The sequence below is a fragment of the Papio anubis genome, chromosome 18 (assembly GCF_008728515.1).
Source record: "Papio anubis isolate 15944 chromosome 18, Panubis1.0, whole genome shotgun sequence".
Classification (NCBI taxonomy): domain Eukaryota; kingdom Metazoa; phylum Chordata; class Mammalia; order Primates; family Cercopithecidae; genus Papio; species Papio anubis.
In genome coordinates this window covers 45,762,775-45,775,915 of record NC_044993.1, presented here as the reverse complement: position 1 = coordinate 45,775,915, position 13,141 = coordinate 45,762,775, and the positions used below count along the sequence as shown (strand labels likewise).

Genomic DNA, 13,141 nt, shown 5'->3' with positions numbered 1-13,141 from the left:
AGAAGTTTCCTCACATCCGGGGCTGCCTCCGGCGCCTGCGCCCTGCGCACCGTTGGGGGGCCAGTGACGTCCAGTGACGTCCGGTGAAATCCAAGATGGCGGCGCTAGGCTGAACCCGTTGCTGGTGAGGGCTCTGGCGCCGGCGGGGACGGGATCCAGCAGGTGTGTGCGGGGTGGAGGGTGTTTGGGGCTGTGGAACACCAGCCGTTCCCACATCTCTGCTCTCTGTCTTATGCAGGTGACGGAAGTACCGCCTCCTCCCGTCTGACGCCCCTCAGGGGACCCTGCGCCGCTCCAGCCGCCGCGGCCATGTCTGGGCTAGGCAACAAACGCGCCGCCGGCGACGGGGGCTCAGGGCCCCCGGAGAAGAAGCTGAGTCGTGAGGAGAAGACCACCACCACTCTTATCGAGCCCATTCGTCTTGGAGGCATCTCTTCCACGGTTCTTGGGCTCTTGCCTTAACCCTCAGAATTTCCCAGAGCCCTCCCTCTGTTCTCTGGCCAAATTGTCCAGAATCTTACACCCACTTCCCCAAGTTTAGCAAGGTCCGCGTTACAGGATACTCTGTTGAAAGAAGCCGAGAACACGACGCCTGTCTTCCCTTTACAGATAGGAAAACAGGTTCCCAGGGGGCGTGTGACTTGTCAAAGACTAAGGAGTTAGAAGGGGACAGGCAGAAACAACGTGAGCCTCCTCACAACCAAGACACTTTCGCTGTGGGTTGTCTGAGCCTCCTTAGATTCTGTTAGCGGTTAGTGTGGGAATACCCCCATCTCCCATGCATTCCAGATGCTCTGCTCCTCTCTTTCTGTGTGATTGGTTTCTGGGCTTTGCTTGATATTCTCGTCGGCCCCTTTGTTTCCTTTGGTAGGAGGAGATGGACCTGAAGGTACTACAGTTCAAGAACAAAAAACTGGCAGAGCGGCTGGAACAACGGCAGGCTTGTGAAGATGAACTCCGAGAACGAATTGAGAAGTTGGAGAAGCGGCAGGCCACAGATGATGCCACACTCCTCATCGTCAATCGCTACTGGGCCCAGGTGGATGCCTTCTGCTTTCCAAGACCAGGCCTTGATTCAGCTGCCAATCCCCAGATTCCCCTGCTGGAAAAGGAGTATAATGTTGGAAAGCACTAAGGGATTCATAACATTTTTGATGCTTTCTCCTTCCAGCTGGATGAAACTGTGGAAGCCCTTCTACGATGCCATGAGGGCCAGGGCGAGCTGTCTTCAGCGCCTGAAGCACCTGGGACCCAGGAGGGGCCCACATGTGATGGGACTCCTCTCCCAGAGCCGGGGACATCAGAGCTGAGGGGTGAGACTAGAGTTCTGAAATCTAGGGAGCTTCAGTACTGGGAAAAGTCCTGGGGAGGAGGGGACTTTGGTGTTGGGCCTCTGAATTGCCTGCCTTACTACTCCCCACGAAATGGATTTCATGTTTGGGTGGTAAAGTGCAGTGCACAAAAATACAGGCTTTGGACTCTGACTAACTTGGTTTATAGAGCAATTCATGTTTTGACACCCATTTGTTTGAAAACAGTATTACGGTTGAGTGTTAACTATGTATTTGACGCTTTCTAGAAATGGGTACTTGCTCATTGCATTTGCTATGAGGAAGGAAATTACAAACATAGTAAGCAGAAAGTACTGGGGCTCCTGAAAGGGAATAATTGTGTGTGCACACGTGTGTGTATGTGAGATTCTAATTTTTATTGGGAAAGTACAGGAGGCATCCCTGAGGATGTGATATGCAACTCTGTAGCTTTGAGGAAATTACTTTACTTCCCTGAACCTCATTTGTCTCACTTTCAGGATGGAGATAATAGTGCACTGTAGGTTGTGTTGATTAAGTGAGCCATGAATATTGAAGGGCTCAGTCTGGAACTTAGTACAGAGTGGTGGTAACTGCTGCTATCATCCTCATGAGGGTCTGTCCATTCCTTCCAGAGCCCTTGCCATTGCAGCTGCGGCCCCCTCTCAGTGAGCCGGCCTTGGCTTTTGTGGTGGCACTGGGTGCCAGCAGCAGTGAGGAGGTGGAGCTGGAGCTGCAAGGCCGAATGGAGTTCTCTAAGGCAGCTGTGTCTCATGTGGTAGAGGCCTCAGACCGCCTACAGCGCCGGGTGGAGGAACTCTGTCAGCGAGTGTATAGCCGAGGTGGGTTCTTTGTGCCCATACCCAAGAGGTGTCCATCCCTACCTGCATCTTGATGGCACCCCTTCCCAATTCCCCTAATGCCCAAGTCCAAGGGCGGCCAGAATTCCCCAAGGAATATATCAGCCACGTTCTTGGGAGGGGTAGGTTAGGCTGTAGATGGGGGTTCCAACTTTGATTCCTGGACTGAATGCTAGAGAGATGGGTTGGAGGAGCTGTTGATGCTGGTAGAGCCTCCTGTCCAGAGGCCCCTCTGGAGCACTTTGTGTGGGTTGCAGATCCACAAGGCATAGCTTCAAGGGCTCAGGCCTTGTAGATTGACAGGCTTCTCCCACCTCAGTTCTGCCACCCTCACCTGGACATGCTGGGAAAGTGGCTCCCCTCTCTGAGCTGGTTTCCTCCTCTGTGCAGTGGAGATAAAGACTCCTAGCTTTGTCATGAGAAATTGGCAAGACAGCTGGGGGATCACACTGGGCACATAGCAGACTCCAGAATGAGTTAGTTCTTTGCCCCATTGCCCTGAGCTGGACTCTTAACCTGGGCCCTGCTTTCCCAGGGGACAGTGAGCCCCTCAGTGAGGTGGCTCGGGCACGCACCCGAGAGCTGGGCCGTGAGAACCGGCGACTGCAGGACTTGGCCACCCAGCTGCAGGAGAAACACCACCGCATCTCATTGGAGGTGAGGAGCCAGGGGCTTTGGGAGTGGGAGTGGGATTAGAATCAGGCAGGATTTGGGTTAGATGGGCCCTCAGGGACCAAGTCCCCCATCCAAGCATCTGCTCCCTCATTGTTCCCAGTACTCCGAGCTCCAGGATAAAGTGACGTCGGCAGAGACCAAGGTGTTGGAGATGGAGACAACAGTGGAGGACTTGCAGTGGGACATTGAGAAGCTGCGGAAACGAGAGCAAAAGCTCAATAAGCACCTGGCAGAGGCCTTAGAGCAGGTGGGGCAGGGGTACTGGGGCAAATGAGGCAAGGCTGGGCCCTTGGGCCCTAGCTCCTCCCTTCCACTTCCCTTGCCTGTCTGTTTTCTCTCCACAGCTGAACTCTGGCTACTATGTGTCTGGGAGCTCCTCAGGCTTCCAGGGGGGCCAGATCACACTCAGCATGCAGAAGGTGAGCGGCGTCTTCCTCCCACCCCTTCTCATGACCTCTTCTGTGTTGCGCTCTTGAAATTCCCCTTGAGACGAAGGACAAACGTCCATCTCCAAGGCCCTTCTTGGTCACTCCTGCTGCTCTTTCTTTCATGCATTCATATACTTTTTGAGTACATTTTTGAACACTTAGTGCTAGGCACTAGGCATATTGGGGAGAACAAAATAGAGGTTAAAACTTTCATGGACCAGACAAGAAATAAATAAAAGAATATATCTTTAGTTTCTGCTTGTTGTAACAAACAAGAAATCAGTAAAATAGCCTATCATTGTGTTATGAGTACCACAAAGATAAAGCACAGAAGAGCGAGAGAGGAGTGAGTTGGAGTCAGTTGGCATCTGGTGGTCACTGTGCCCTTTTTCCCTTTACTGGCACTTTAGGCCTTCCTGGAATGCTTCCGTGATTCCCCATCAGTTAAGAGCCTTAGTTCTCAACACCAACCATGCAGTATTGAATTTTCTCCCATTTGTCTGGGAGCCCTTAGGAAAGTACTTGGTTTGGGGCATCAGAATCGGTCATTGCCCTGCACGGAGTGCTTGGGCTGGAGTGTTTGCTGGGGATGTAAGGGAAGCCTGCTGCCACACCTGGCCCTGCCTCCCATGGCCCCGCCTCCCACTCCTTAGTTTGAGATGCTGAATGCAGAGTTGGAGGAAAACCAGGAATTGGCCAACAGCCGCATGGCAGAGCTGGAGAAACTGCAGGCTGAACTTCAGGGGGCTGTGCGGACCAATGAGCGCCTCAAGGTGGGCTGCCGTAGGGGCTGAGAAGGCCTGTGCCTGTAAGGGAGGGACTGAGCCCTGAATCCTCTTGCTGATCCCATTTGGGCATCCCTGCCCCAGGTGGCCTTGCGGAGCCTTCCCGAGGAGGTAGTGCGGGAAACAGGGGAGTACCGCATGCTGCAGGCCCAGTTCTCACTGCTCTACAACGAGTCTCTGCAAGTGAAGACCCAGCTGGACGAGGCTCGGGGCCTGCTGCTGGCCACCAAAAACTCCCACCTGCGACATATAGAGCACATGGAGGTATGGCTCTGGAACAGGCGTGGGGACTGGGCTAAGGGCCAGACCCTTAGTGTTGAGGTGTTGGTGGCTTCAGAGGCCCTGTGTGCCAGCCAGGGGTCCCTGGGGAATAGATTTTTCCTAAGATACTGAATCCTGAGGTGGGACCGAGGGACTGTGTGGGTCCTTAACACGTCAATCCACAGAGCGACGAGCTGGGGCTGCAGAAGAAGCTGCGCACAGAGGTCATTCAGCTGGAGGACACGCTGGCCCAGGTACGCAAGGAGTACGAGATGCTGCGCATCGAGTTTGAGCAGAATCTGGCGGCCAACGAGCAGGCGGGTATGTGTTGAGGATAGGGCGGAGGTGGGGCCTTATCTGGGAGTGCTGGGCCCTGGTGTGGGGCTGCTGCTTATCCAGATGCAAGAGGCTAAGGCCTTTTTTTTTCACAGAGCCTGGGCTTCCTATGCAAAACAGGGCCTGCACTGCTTGGCTCCCAGGCACAGTGAGGGTCACGCCAGCTGGGATGGCTGATGGAGCAGGCACATGCAGAGTTTGAGCTGTCAGCCCTGTCCACAGTCTTCTGGTCTGATGATGTCTCTTTCTCAGATACCTGTGTTACAAAGATTTATCAGATGCCACCTATGAGCCAGGCTCTGTTCTAGGGTTTGGGGTTATGCCAGTGAACAAAACAGAATTCCTACCATGTAGAGCAACATTCTGATAGAAGACAGACTAGAGAAAGATGAACTAGTAGAAGAAAAGTAGAAAATGTGTTAGTTTCTGACAAATACAGTAAGGAAAGTAAAGCAGAAAAGGATGATAGGAAGTATCAGGAGAAACGGTGTTGCAATTTTGGATAGGTGGCTAGGGAAATGCAACTGGGAAGGTGATGTTTAAGAATCTAGAAAAAGTTGACTAACTTTTGTGAATGTTACAGTTACCTTCTCTATTAAAGGGAATTGGATGTATTAGAAAAAACATAGGCCAGGCATGGTGATTCATGTCTGTAATCCCAGCCCTTTGGGAGGCCAAGGTGGGAGGATCACTTGAGGCCAGGAATTTGAGACCACCCTGGGCAACAAAGTGAGACACTGTTTCTATTTTAAAAAAACAAAAAACATGTTCTACATTAGCAAAAGTCATCTGAATAGGCAGTGTCAAGTTACTTTTGGGTGAGTTTCCTTGAAGTCAGCATTATTTACTTTGGTGAGTTCATGCTCAGTTGAGGCTGCAGTGTTCCCCTCCTGCACAGTGGGAATGATGGCATAGCCTCTTCCCCCACTGAGGGGTTGGAGCCCTAACCCAGGAACTGGTTCTGACACCCTTAATTCCTGGTGCTCCTCCAGGGCCCATCAACCGTGAGATGCGCCACCTGATTAGTAGTCTTCAAAACCACAACCACCAGCTAAAAGGGGACGCCCAGCGATACAAGCGGAAGCTTCGAGAAGTACAAGCTGAGATTGGCAAGGTAAGAAGGGGCCTGCCTGGGAAAAGCTTTGGCTAGACTCCAGTGAACATCTGACTTCATCCCTCTTCCTCTCTGCCTTTGCAGCTCCGGGCCCAGGCCAGTGGCTCTACCCACTCCACCCCCAACCTGGGCCACCCAGAGGACTCTGGCCTCAGTGCCCCAGCCCCAGGGAAAGAGGAGGGTGGGCCAGGCTCTGTCAGTACCCCCGACAACAGAAAGGAAATGGCTCCAGTGCCTGGCACCACCACCACTACCACTTCAGTGAAGAAGGAGGAGCTGGTCCCCTCTGAAGAGGATGTCCAGGGCTTAACCCTTGGGGCCCAGGGCCCTTCCTCCCGGGGCCGAGAACCCGAGGCCAGGCCCAAGCGGGAGCTTCGGGAACGAGAAGGTCCTGGCTTGGGTCCTCCACCTGTAGCCTCCGCTCTCTCGAGGGCCGATCGGGAGAAGGCCAAGGTGGAAGAAGCCAAGAGGAAGGAATCAGAACTCCTCAAGGGTCTCCGAGCAGAGCTCAAGTGAGGCTGTGTTCCTGTCTCCTTCCTGACCCTGCCAGGTGGCCTCCAGTCCCACTCACCAAGACTTCCTCCTGTACCTCCTTGCCAGGAAGGCCCAGGAGAGCCAGAAGGAGATGAAACTGCTGCTGGATATGTACAAGTCAGCACCCAAGGAACAGCGGGATAAGGTGCAGCTCATGGCAGCAGAACGCAAGGCCAAGGCCGAGGTGAGGGCAGCTGGGGCTTGTGGGACATGCAGAAAGGCAGAACAGAGTCCTAGGTCAGCAGGAAGCAGTGTCAAGAGAGTTCCTTTTTCCCTGTGCTGTAGGTTGATGAGCTGCGGAGCCGCATCCGGGAATTGGAGGAGAGGGATCGAAGGGAGAGCAAGAAGATCGCGGATGAGGATGCCCTGCGGCGCATTCGGCAGGCAGAGGAGCAGATAGAACACCTGCAGCGCAAGCTGGGTGCCACCAAGCAGGTGCGGCCCCTGTGTTGCCCTCGCCTCTGAATGCAGAGAGATCCCTTCAAACCCTGTTGGGTGCCTGTAGTGCCTGCAGCACCTTGATGATCTGGGTCCCCTCTGTGGTTCTTTGCTTTGCTGTGTTTTCCCATGGTTCCCCCACAGCCATCCTGTCCACTTCCCACGTTCCATCTTGTCTCCTCCCACTTGCTGCAGGAGGAGGAGGCTCTGCTCTCAGAGATGGATGTGACAGGTCAGGCTTTTGAGGACATGCAGGAACAGAATGGGCGGCTGCTACAGCAGTTGCGGGAAAAGGACGATGCCAACTTTAAGCTGATGTCAGAGCGGATCAAGGCCAATCAGATTCACAAGCTGCTGCGGGAGGAGAAGGATGAGTTGGGCGAGCAGGTCCTTGGCCTCAAGTCCCAGGTATGGCCGCCCCCAGCTTATAGGGTGGAGCTGGAGAGGCGGGGGTCATGCCCCTGAGTCTTCCTCTGGTCCTTAGGTGGATGCCCAGCTGCTGACTGTGCAGAAGCTGGAGGAGAAGGAGCGGGCCTTGCAGGGCAGCCTTGGGGGTGTGGAGAAGGAGCTGACGCTGCGCAGCCAAGCCCTGGAGCTCAACAAGCGGAAGGTGAGGCTGGGCCAGGGGGACACACAACTTGGGCTGCTGGCTCACTTCCTCACCTTCCGGTTCTGCTCAGAGCACCCGATGCGATAGCCTAAGATGAAGCCAGGCTGTCACAGAACAGCTCACACATCCTGAACATTTACATGCGCCAGGCCACATGCTGAGTGCTTGACATGCTTGGTCACATTTCAGTCTCATTAATCCTATCAAGATGGTGTTTACGGGTTTGGGGGCTCACGCCTGTAATCCCAACACTTTGGGAAACAGAGGCGGGAGGTTTGCTTGAGGCCAGGAGTTGGAGACCAGCCTGGGCAACATAGTGAGACTCCCATCTCAACAAAAAAATTTTTAAATTAGCTGATTGTGGTAGTATGTGCCTGTAGTCCCAGCTTCTCAAGTGACAGGCCGACAGGTGAGAGGATCACTTGGAGGTTGAGGCTACAGTGAGCTATGATCACACCACTGCACTGCAGTCTGGGTGACAAGGATGAGACTCTGTCCCTAGGAAAAAAATAAAAGGTGGACTTTTTTTTTTTTTTGAGATGGAGTCTTGTTCTGTCGCCCAGGCTGGAGTGCAGTGTTGCGATCTTGGCTCCGCAACCTCCACCTCCCAGGTTCAAGCAATTCTCCCACCTCAGCCTTCCAAGTAGCTGGGATTACAGGTGCGCACCACCGTGCCCGGCTAATTTTTGTGTTTTTTTTAAGTAGAGACGGGGTTTCACCATGTTGGCCAGGCTGGTCTCAAACTCCTGACCTTGTGATCCGCCCACCTTGGCCTCCCAAAGTGCTGGGGTTACAGCATGAGCCCCCACGCCTGGCCGAATTTTGTTTTTAACCTCATTTTATAAATAAGGAAACTGAGGCTCAGGGAGGTGGACTGATATGCTCAAGAGGGAGTGGCCCTGGTATGTGGGTCCAAGCCTCCTTGACTCCAGGCTCTACCTTCTAACCACTCACTGGTGAACTGTAAACTGGGGATGATGTGCCCTGTCACATAGTTATATTAAATATAAGAAATGTCTAGCTTTGGCTAAAAGCTTAAGATTAACATTGATTTCCATTTCCTCTGAAGCTGTTTTCTTCTCCAGTTAGTTCATTCATTTAAACAGTGTGTTTGTGGGGTTTTTTTTTTTTTTTTTTGGTTTGTTTTTTTAGACGGAGTCTAGCTCTATTGCCCAGGCTGGAGTACAGTGGCTTGGTCTCAGCTCACTGCAGCCTCTGCCTCCCAGGTTCAAGCAATTCTTCTGCCTTAGTGTCCCGAGTAGCTGGGACTACAGGCACCTACTACCACACCCAGCTAATTTTTGTATTTTTAGTAGAGATAGGGTTTCACTGTGTTGGACAGGCTGGTCTCAAACTCCTGACCCCATGATTTGCCCGCCTCGGCCTCCCAAAGTGTTGGGATTACAAGCGTGAGCCTCTGCGTCCAGCCCATTTAAGCAGTATATTTTACACCCCTGCTATGTACTAGGCCTTGTGCTGATTGCTGTGGAGACGGTGGGAACTAGAAGGTCCCTGCCTTCCAGTCAAAGCTGTAACTTCAGGTCTTGGCAGGCAGAGCAGGCCAGTAATCCCCCAAATAAAATAGTGCAGGTCACAGTATGCCTTATGCAGGAATCTGAGGTGCTGTCAAAGAAAAAAGGGGAGCCTCTCAGGAGGTGAGTCTTGAGCTGAGGCCCGGGGAGCTGTGCGTGTGTTGGGGAAGTTGAGGGGAGCAAAGAGGAGAGCCTTGTGAAGCCTCAAAAACCAGACAGCATCACACAGGGGAGGAACTTGAGAGGGAGAACAGGAGGGAAGGGCTCAGGGATCAGGAGGCAGGAGTAGCTCCAGGGCAGGTGTCACTGGGGCACTGGACACAAGCATTGGGCCATGGCTCCACATGCCTGTCACCAGGCTCATACCAGTGCCTCCTTCCTGTTCCACTCCACTCAGGCTGTAGAAGCCGCCCAGCTGGCCGAGGACCTGAAGGTGCAGCTGGAGCACGTGCAGACTCGGCTGCGGGAGATCCAGCCCTGCCTGGCAGAGAGCCGGGCTGCTCGTGAGAAAGAGAGTTTCAACCTCAAGAGGGCTCAGGTGCGTGCAGGGTGAGGGGCCAGGCTAGGGTGGTCCACGGTCACGGACCTATCATGGGGGCAGATGGCTCAAGGGTGAGGACCCTTGCCCTTAGCCAGGCCTCTCCTACCCCAGGAGGACATCTCACGGCTGCGGCGCAAGCTGGAAAAGCAGAGGAAGGTGGAGGTCTATGCAGATGCTGACGAAATCCTCCAGGAGGAGATCAAGGAGTATAAGGTGGGGCTGTGGGCCAAGTTGTGCCCTGTCCACCTGGGAATTGTAGATACAGGATTGCTGAGACTGTAGTAGAGAGTCTGGGAACCCTGGAAGTAATGTAGGGCAGCACAAAGGGGGCAGCACAGTGGTTGCAGAGTCAAATGCTGACCGAGTGTTTGCTGTACATGCACCGTGAGCCAGGCACAGTGCTTGGCTGGGTATGGGTTGGGAAACTAGGAACTGACCCTGGTCTCTGACCTCTTGAAACTGACAGAGGAGGAGGCAGCCAAGTAATTCTCTCATCCCAGATGTGTAATGTGATGGCAGAGGCCAGAGGGGCTGAGGGGACTCAGGGGAGGCCCTTCCCCTGGCCCTGGGGTCAGCAGGCTTTCTGGAGTGAGTGTCACCACAGCAGACCTGAAGAATAGGCCAGAAGTGGCTGTGAGGAATGAGGGTGAGGGGCTGTAGGCAAAGGGAACAGCAGATGTGGAGGCCTGAGCAGAGGGGTTGCTGGGGGCACGGCACCGGAGGTTGTAATCGGAGGAGCCAATGTGGAGAGGTTGGGTGGTGTCACCTCCTGAAGGGTGTGGTACGCCAGGTTGAGACCTCAAAGGGTTTTAAACAGGAGAGTGATGTAGTTGGATTCGTTGTTGGATTTGATCTGGAAGAGGTAGACTGGAGGCAGGGAAATTGTTAATGGTGTTGCAGTCACTGAGGCAGAAACCACAGTAGATAGGTTCAGGAGACATTTCAGAGGCAGAATTGCTTGGACTCGGGGATGGATTGAATGCATGGAGTGAGGGGAAGGGAACACTTGGAGGACTCCTGGGTTCCTGGTTTGAGAAACTAGGTGGATGGCCAGTACCATTTAGGGGGTTAGGAGACCTGCAGGGGAGCAGGGTCTATGGGATGGTGTTAAAGGATGCTGAGAAGGAGCCTGTGGGACCCCTTGGGAGGCTGGGAAGGTACTCAAGGCAGAAGGGCTGGGCTGGAGAATGGGCTTGGGGAATGTCAGTAGAGGCAGAGGTGGAAGCCACATATGACTTGGTCACCCCTTAGAAGCAGTTGAACCTTGAAGGGCAGAGGCAGCTGGAGGCAGCCACGGGGTAAAGGCAGGCTTGGGAGCCTGTTCAGTGCTGGAGCGTAGGGTCCTGGGAGACAGGAGTGATGGCTGGGAGGCTGCTGAGGCAGCAGGCTGGGCTGGGATTTTAACAGGCTGGAGGAGGACTCTTGGGATATGCTGAGTTGAGTCAATCCATGTCTGGAGTTGGAGGTGAGACCCTCCTGGTAGCAGAAGAGAGGTCTCAGGCTAAGAAGGGACTCACAGCACGGTCTCTGGCCAGTGCCGAGGCTGGGCCAAGTTGAGGGTAGAGAGAACAGATTTCTAGTTGCATTGCCATTCCAGCTGTGACTTTGTAAGTGCAGGTGAAGAGGTAGACAAGATTGAGATTTTACCAGAGAAGGCCAGTGGGGCAGGAGATGAAGCCCCAAGGCAGAGTCCAGGCTGGGCTTGTGGGTCCTTGTCCTTTTGAGGGGACACATGATGGGCATCACTGCCCAGTGATTAATCCGGACTCTGCTGATTTCTAGTGTTGAGACCTTGGCCTCTGCGCCTCAGTTTGCTCATTCATAGAGTGCTCGTCCCTACCTCCAGGGTTATGGGAGGATGAGGTGCAGTCTCCTGTGTGGTGGGCTTGGCTTGGACTCCTGCTGTCAGCTTGGGGTTTGGGCACTGTCAGAGTTGTTCCCAAGCTGATGCCTTTGCCTGGCCCAGGCGCGGTTGACCTGCCCCTGCTGTAATACCCGCAAGAAGGATGCAGTCCTTACCAAGTGCTTCCACGTTTTCTGCTTCGAGTGTGTGCGGGGCCGCTATGAGGCCCGCCAGAGGAAGTGCCCCAAGTGCAACGCGGCCTTTGGTGCCCACGACTTCCATCGTATCTACATCAGCTGAACCTGAAACTCGGGACTCTGGAACACCATGGACCCTGGGGGCTGTGCCCCCAGCCCCTCCCTACCCCAGGTCTAGTGACCCCACCCTCCATTCCGGACCCTATGGGCCCAGCCCCTGCCCACCTAGTTGGTTTGGGGACCCTGGTGCGTGCTAGTGGGCATGGGATCAGCCAAGCTTCGTTCCATCTTTCCTAAAGGTCAGAGCTGCAGCCTAGGGGGCACTGCCCTACAGAAAAGGTCTGCCTGAGAGGCCTGAGGAGCCCAGAGCACTCGACTGAGCTTCCTGGAAACTGGCCCTAACCTGTCTGTCTCCATGGATGCATCCTAGCCCTAAGGAAAATTCCCTAGGCTGTGATCTCCTACCCTAGAGAAGGCTCGCTCCCTGCCTACTGGCTCACAAATGGGGACCTGTGGGCCACGTCCTTATTCCTTGTTTGAGACTGGGCTACAAGCCCCAAGAAGAATTTCCTTCACCCACCATCCCCCTCACCTCAGCAGGGCTTCTGTCCTGTGGAGTTCCCTGGACACCTTGGTCTGGCTCTTGTGCCAAGGGCTGAAGGAGGTACCCTCCTGGCAGACAGGGACATCACTTGCTTCCTTTGGGAAGCTCTAAGGTTGCTGCAGTCACCTTCCTCATCTTGCAGGTGCTGAACCAACATCATCAGTTTCTATTCTAATCGGGCCCCTTCCCAATCTCCACTTCTCTCCCAAGTCCATTTACTCCCGCCTCTTGCATCCCAAGGCTCTACTGGGTCCCTGGACCTAACCCTGCTTTCATCCTGGTGGCCTTAACTACAGTGGAGGTGGAACTTCCCAGGAGGGGAAGGGACAGACCAGCCCCAGCTGCTGGGCCAACTTCCAATCATTCCAGCTAGAAGAGCTTCCCCTGACACCCTGTGACTGAGCCTGTGTCCTGTCTGCCTGCCCAGGCATGCTCCATGGGCTGTGAGGGCAGCGCCTGGAGAGGCCAGAGGGTTGGAGCTGCAGGGGTCCGTTTGGACCCACAGCCTCTACTCTAGAGATGCTTGTATAGGCTGTTAATTGTGATGAATAAACGTTCAACCCTCGGCCTGCAGCCAGAGTAGCCAGGCCTTGCACCCCAAATGTAGTCCCCCGATTTTAGCTGCAACAGCTGAGCAGCACTTTGCTTTTTTTGGTGTGAGCCTGGGAGGGGGCCTGTGCCAATATGAGACCCCGCTTCTGCCCATCACAACAGCGAGGCTGTGCTCAGACTTAAGGGCCGGCAGGGGTCCCGGACTGGGCCCGAAGGGGAGAGCGTGGTGGTGGTGGCCGCGGAGCCGCCTGTCTTGCTCCCACGGACCACGGGCTGACCACGCCCCCGGCTGTCATCGGCCTGGGGATGCTGGGACGCCTCGGGCTGCATCCTGGGAAGTGTAGTTCCTGGTTCGCACGTGAGGAGGAGGTTCTTGGAGGGAGAGCTGGTTTCCCGGTTCCGCTGGCCAAAGGCCAGCTTGAACTGGATCCTGCGGGCCACTTCTCAGCGGCTTCACCCCGACACCACTCGCACAGATCGGGACACCTCAGCGGGGTGACTTACTGCTTTGCAATCGGCTT

General features: G+C 54.5%; 1 protein-coding gene across 3 annotated transcripts; it reads left to right on the top strand.

Moving 5' to 3' along the window:
• Positions 1–13: 13 nt before the first annotated feature.
• RNF40 (ring finger protein 40) lies at positions 14–12,670 on the top strand. Of its 3 annotated transcripts, none has more exons than XM_003916768.5 (20): positions 14–124; positions 239–441; positions 872–1,039; positions 1,172–1,313; positions 1,946–2,152; positions 2,706–2,827; positions 2,946–3,092; positions 3,190–3,264; positions 3,927–4,046; positions 4,143–4,322; positions 4,505–4,640; positions 5,648–5,769; positions 5,854–6,281; positions 6,370–6,487; positions 6,589–6,738; positions 6,937–7,149; positions 7,226–7,351; positions 9,281–9,421; positions 9,536–9,637; positions 11,391–12,670. In XM_003916768.5, exons 2-20 carry the CDS (start codon positions 310–312, stop codon positions 11,565–11,567), a joined length of 3,006 nt encoding a protein of 1,001 aa, XP_003916817.1. In that variant the 5' UTR covers positions 14–124; positions 239–309; the 3' UTR covers positions 11,568–12,670. The 3 variants fall into 3 exon arrangements, with proteins under 3 accessions (XP_003916817.1, XP_003916819.1, XP_009194544.1); XM_003916770.3 differs by having other exon boundaries at positions 61–162; XM_009196280.4 differs by lacking the exon at positions 14–124 and having other exon boundaries at positions 323–751.
• The last annotated feature ends 471 nt before the right edge of the window (positions 12,671–13,141 follow it).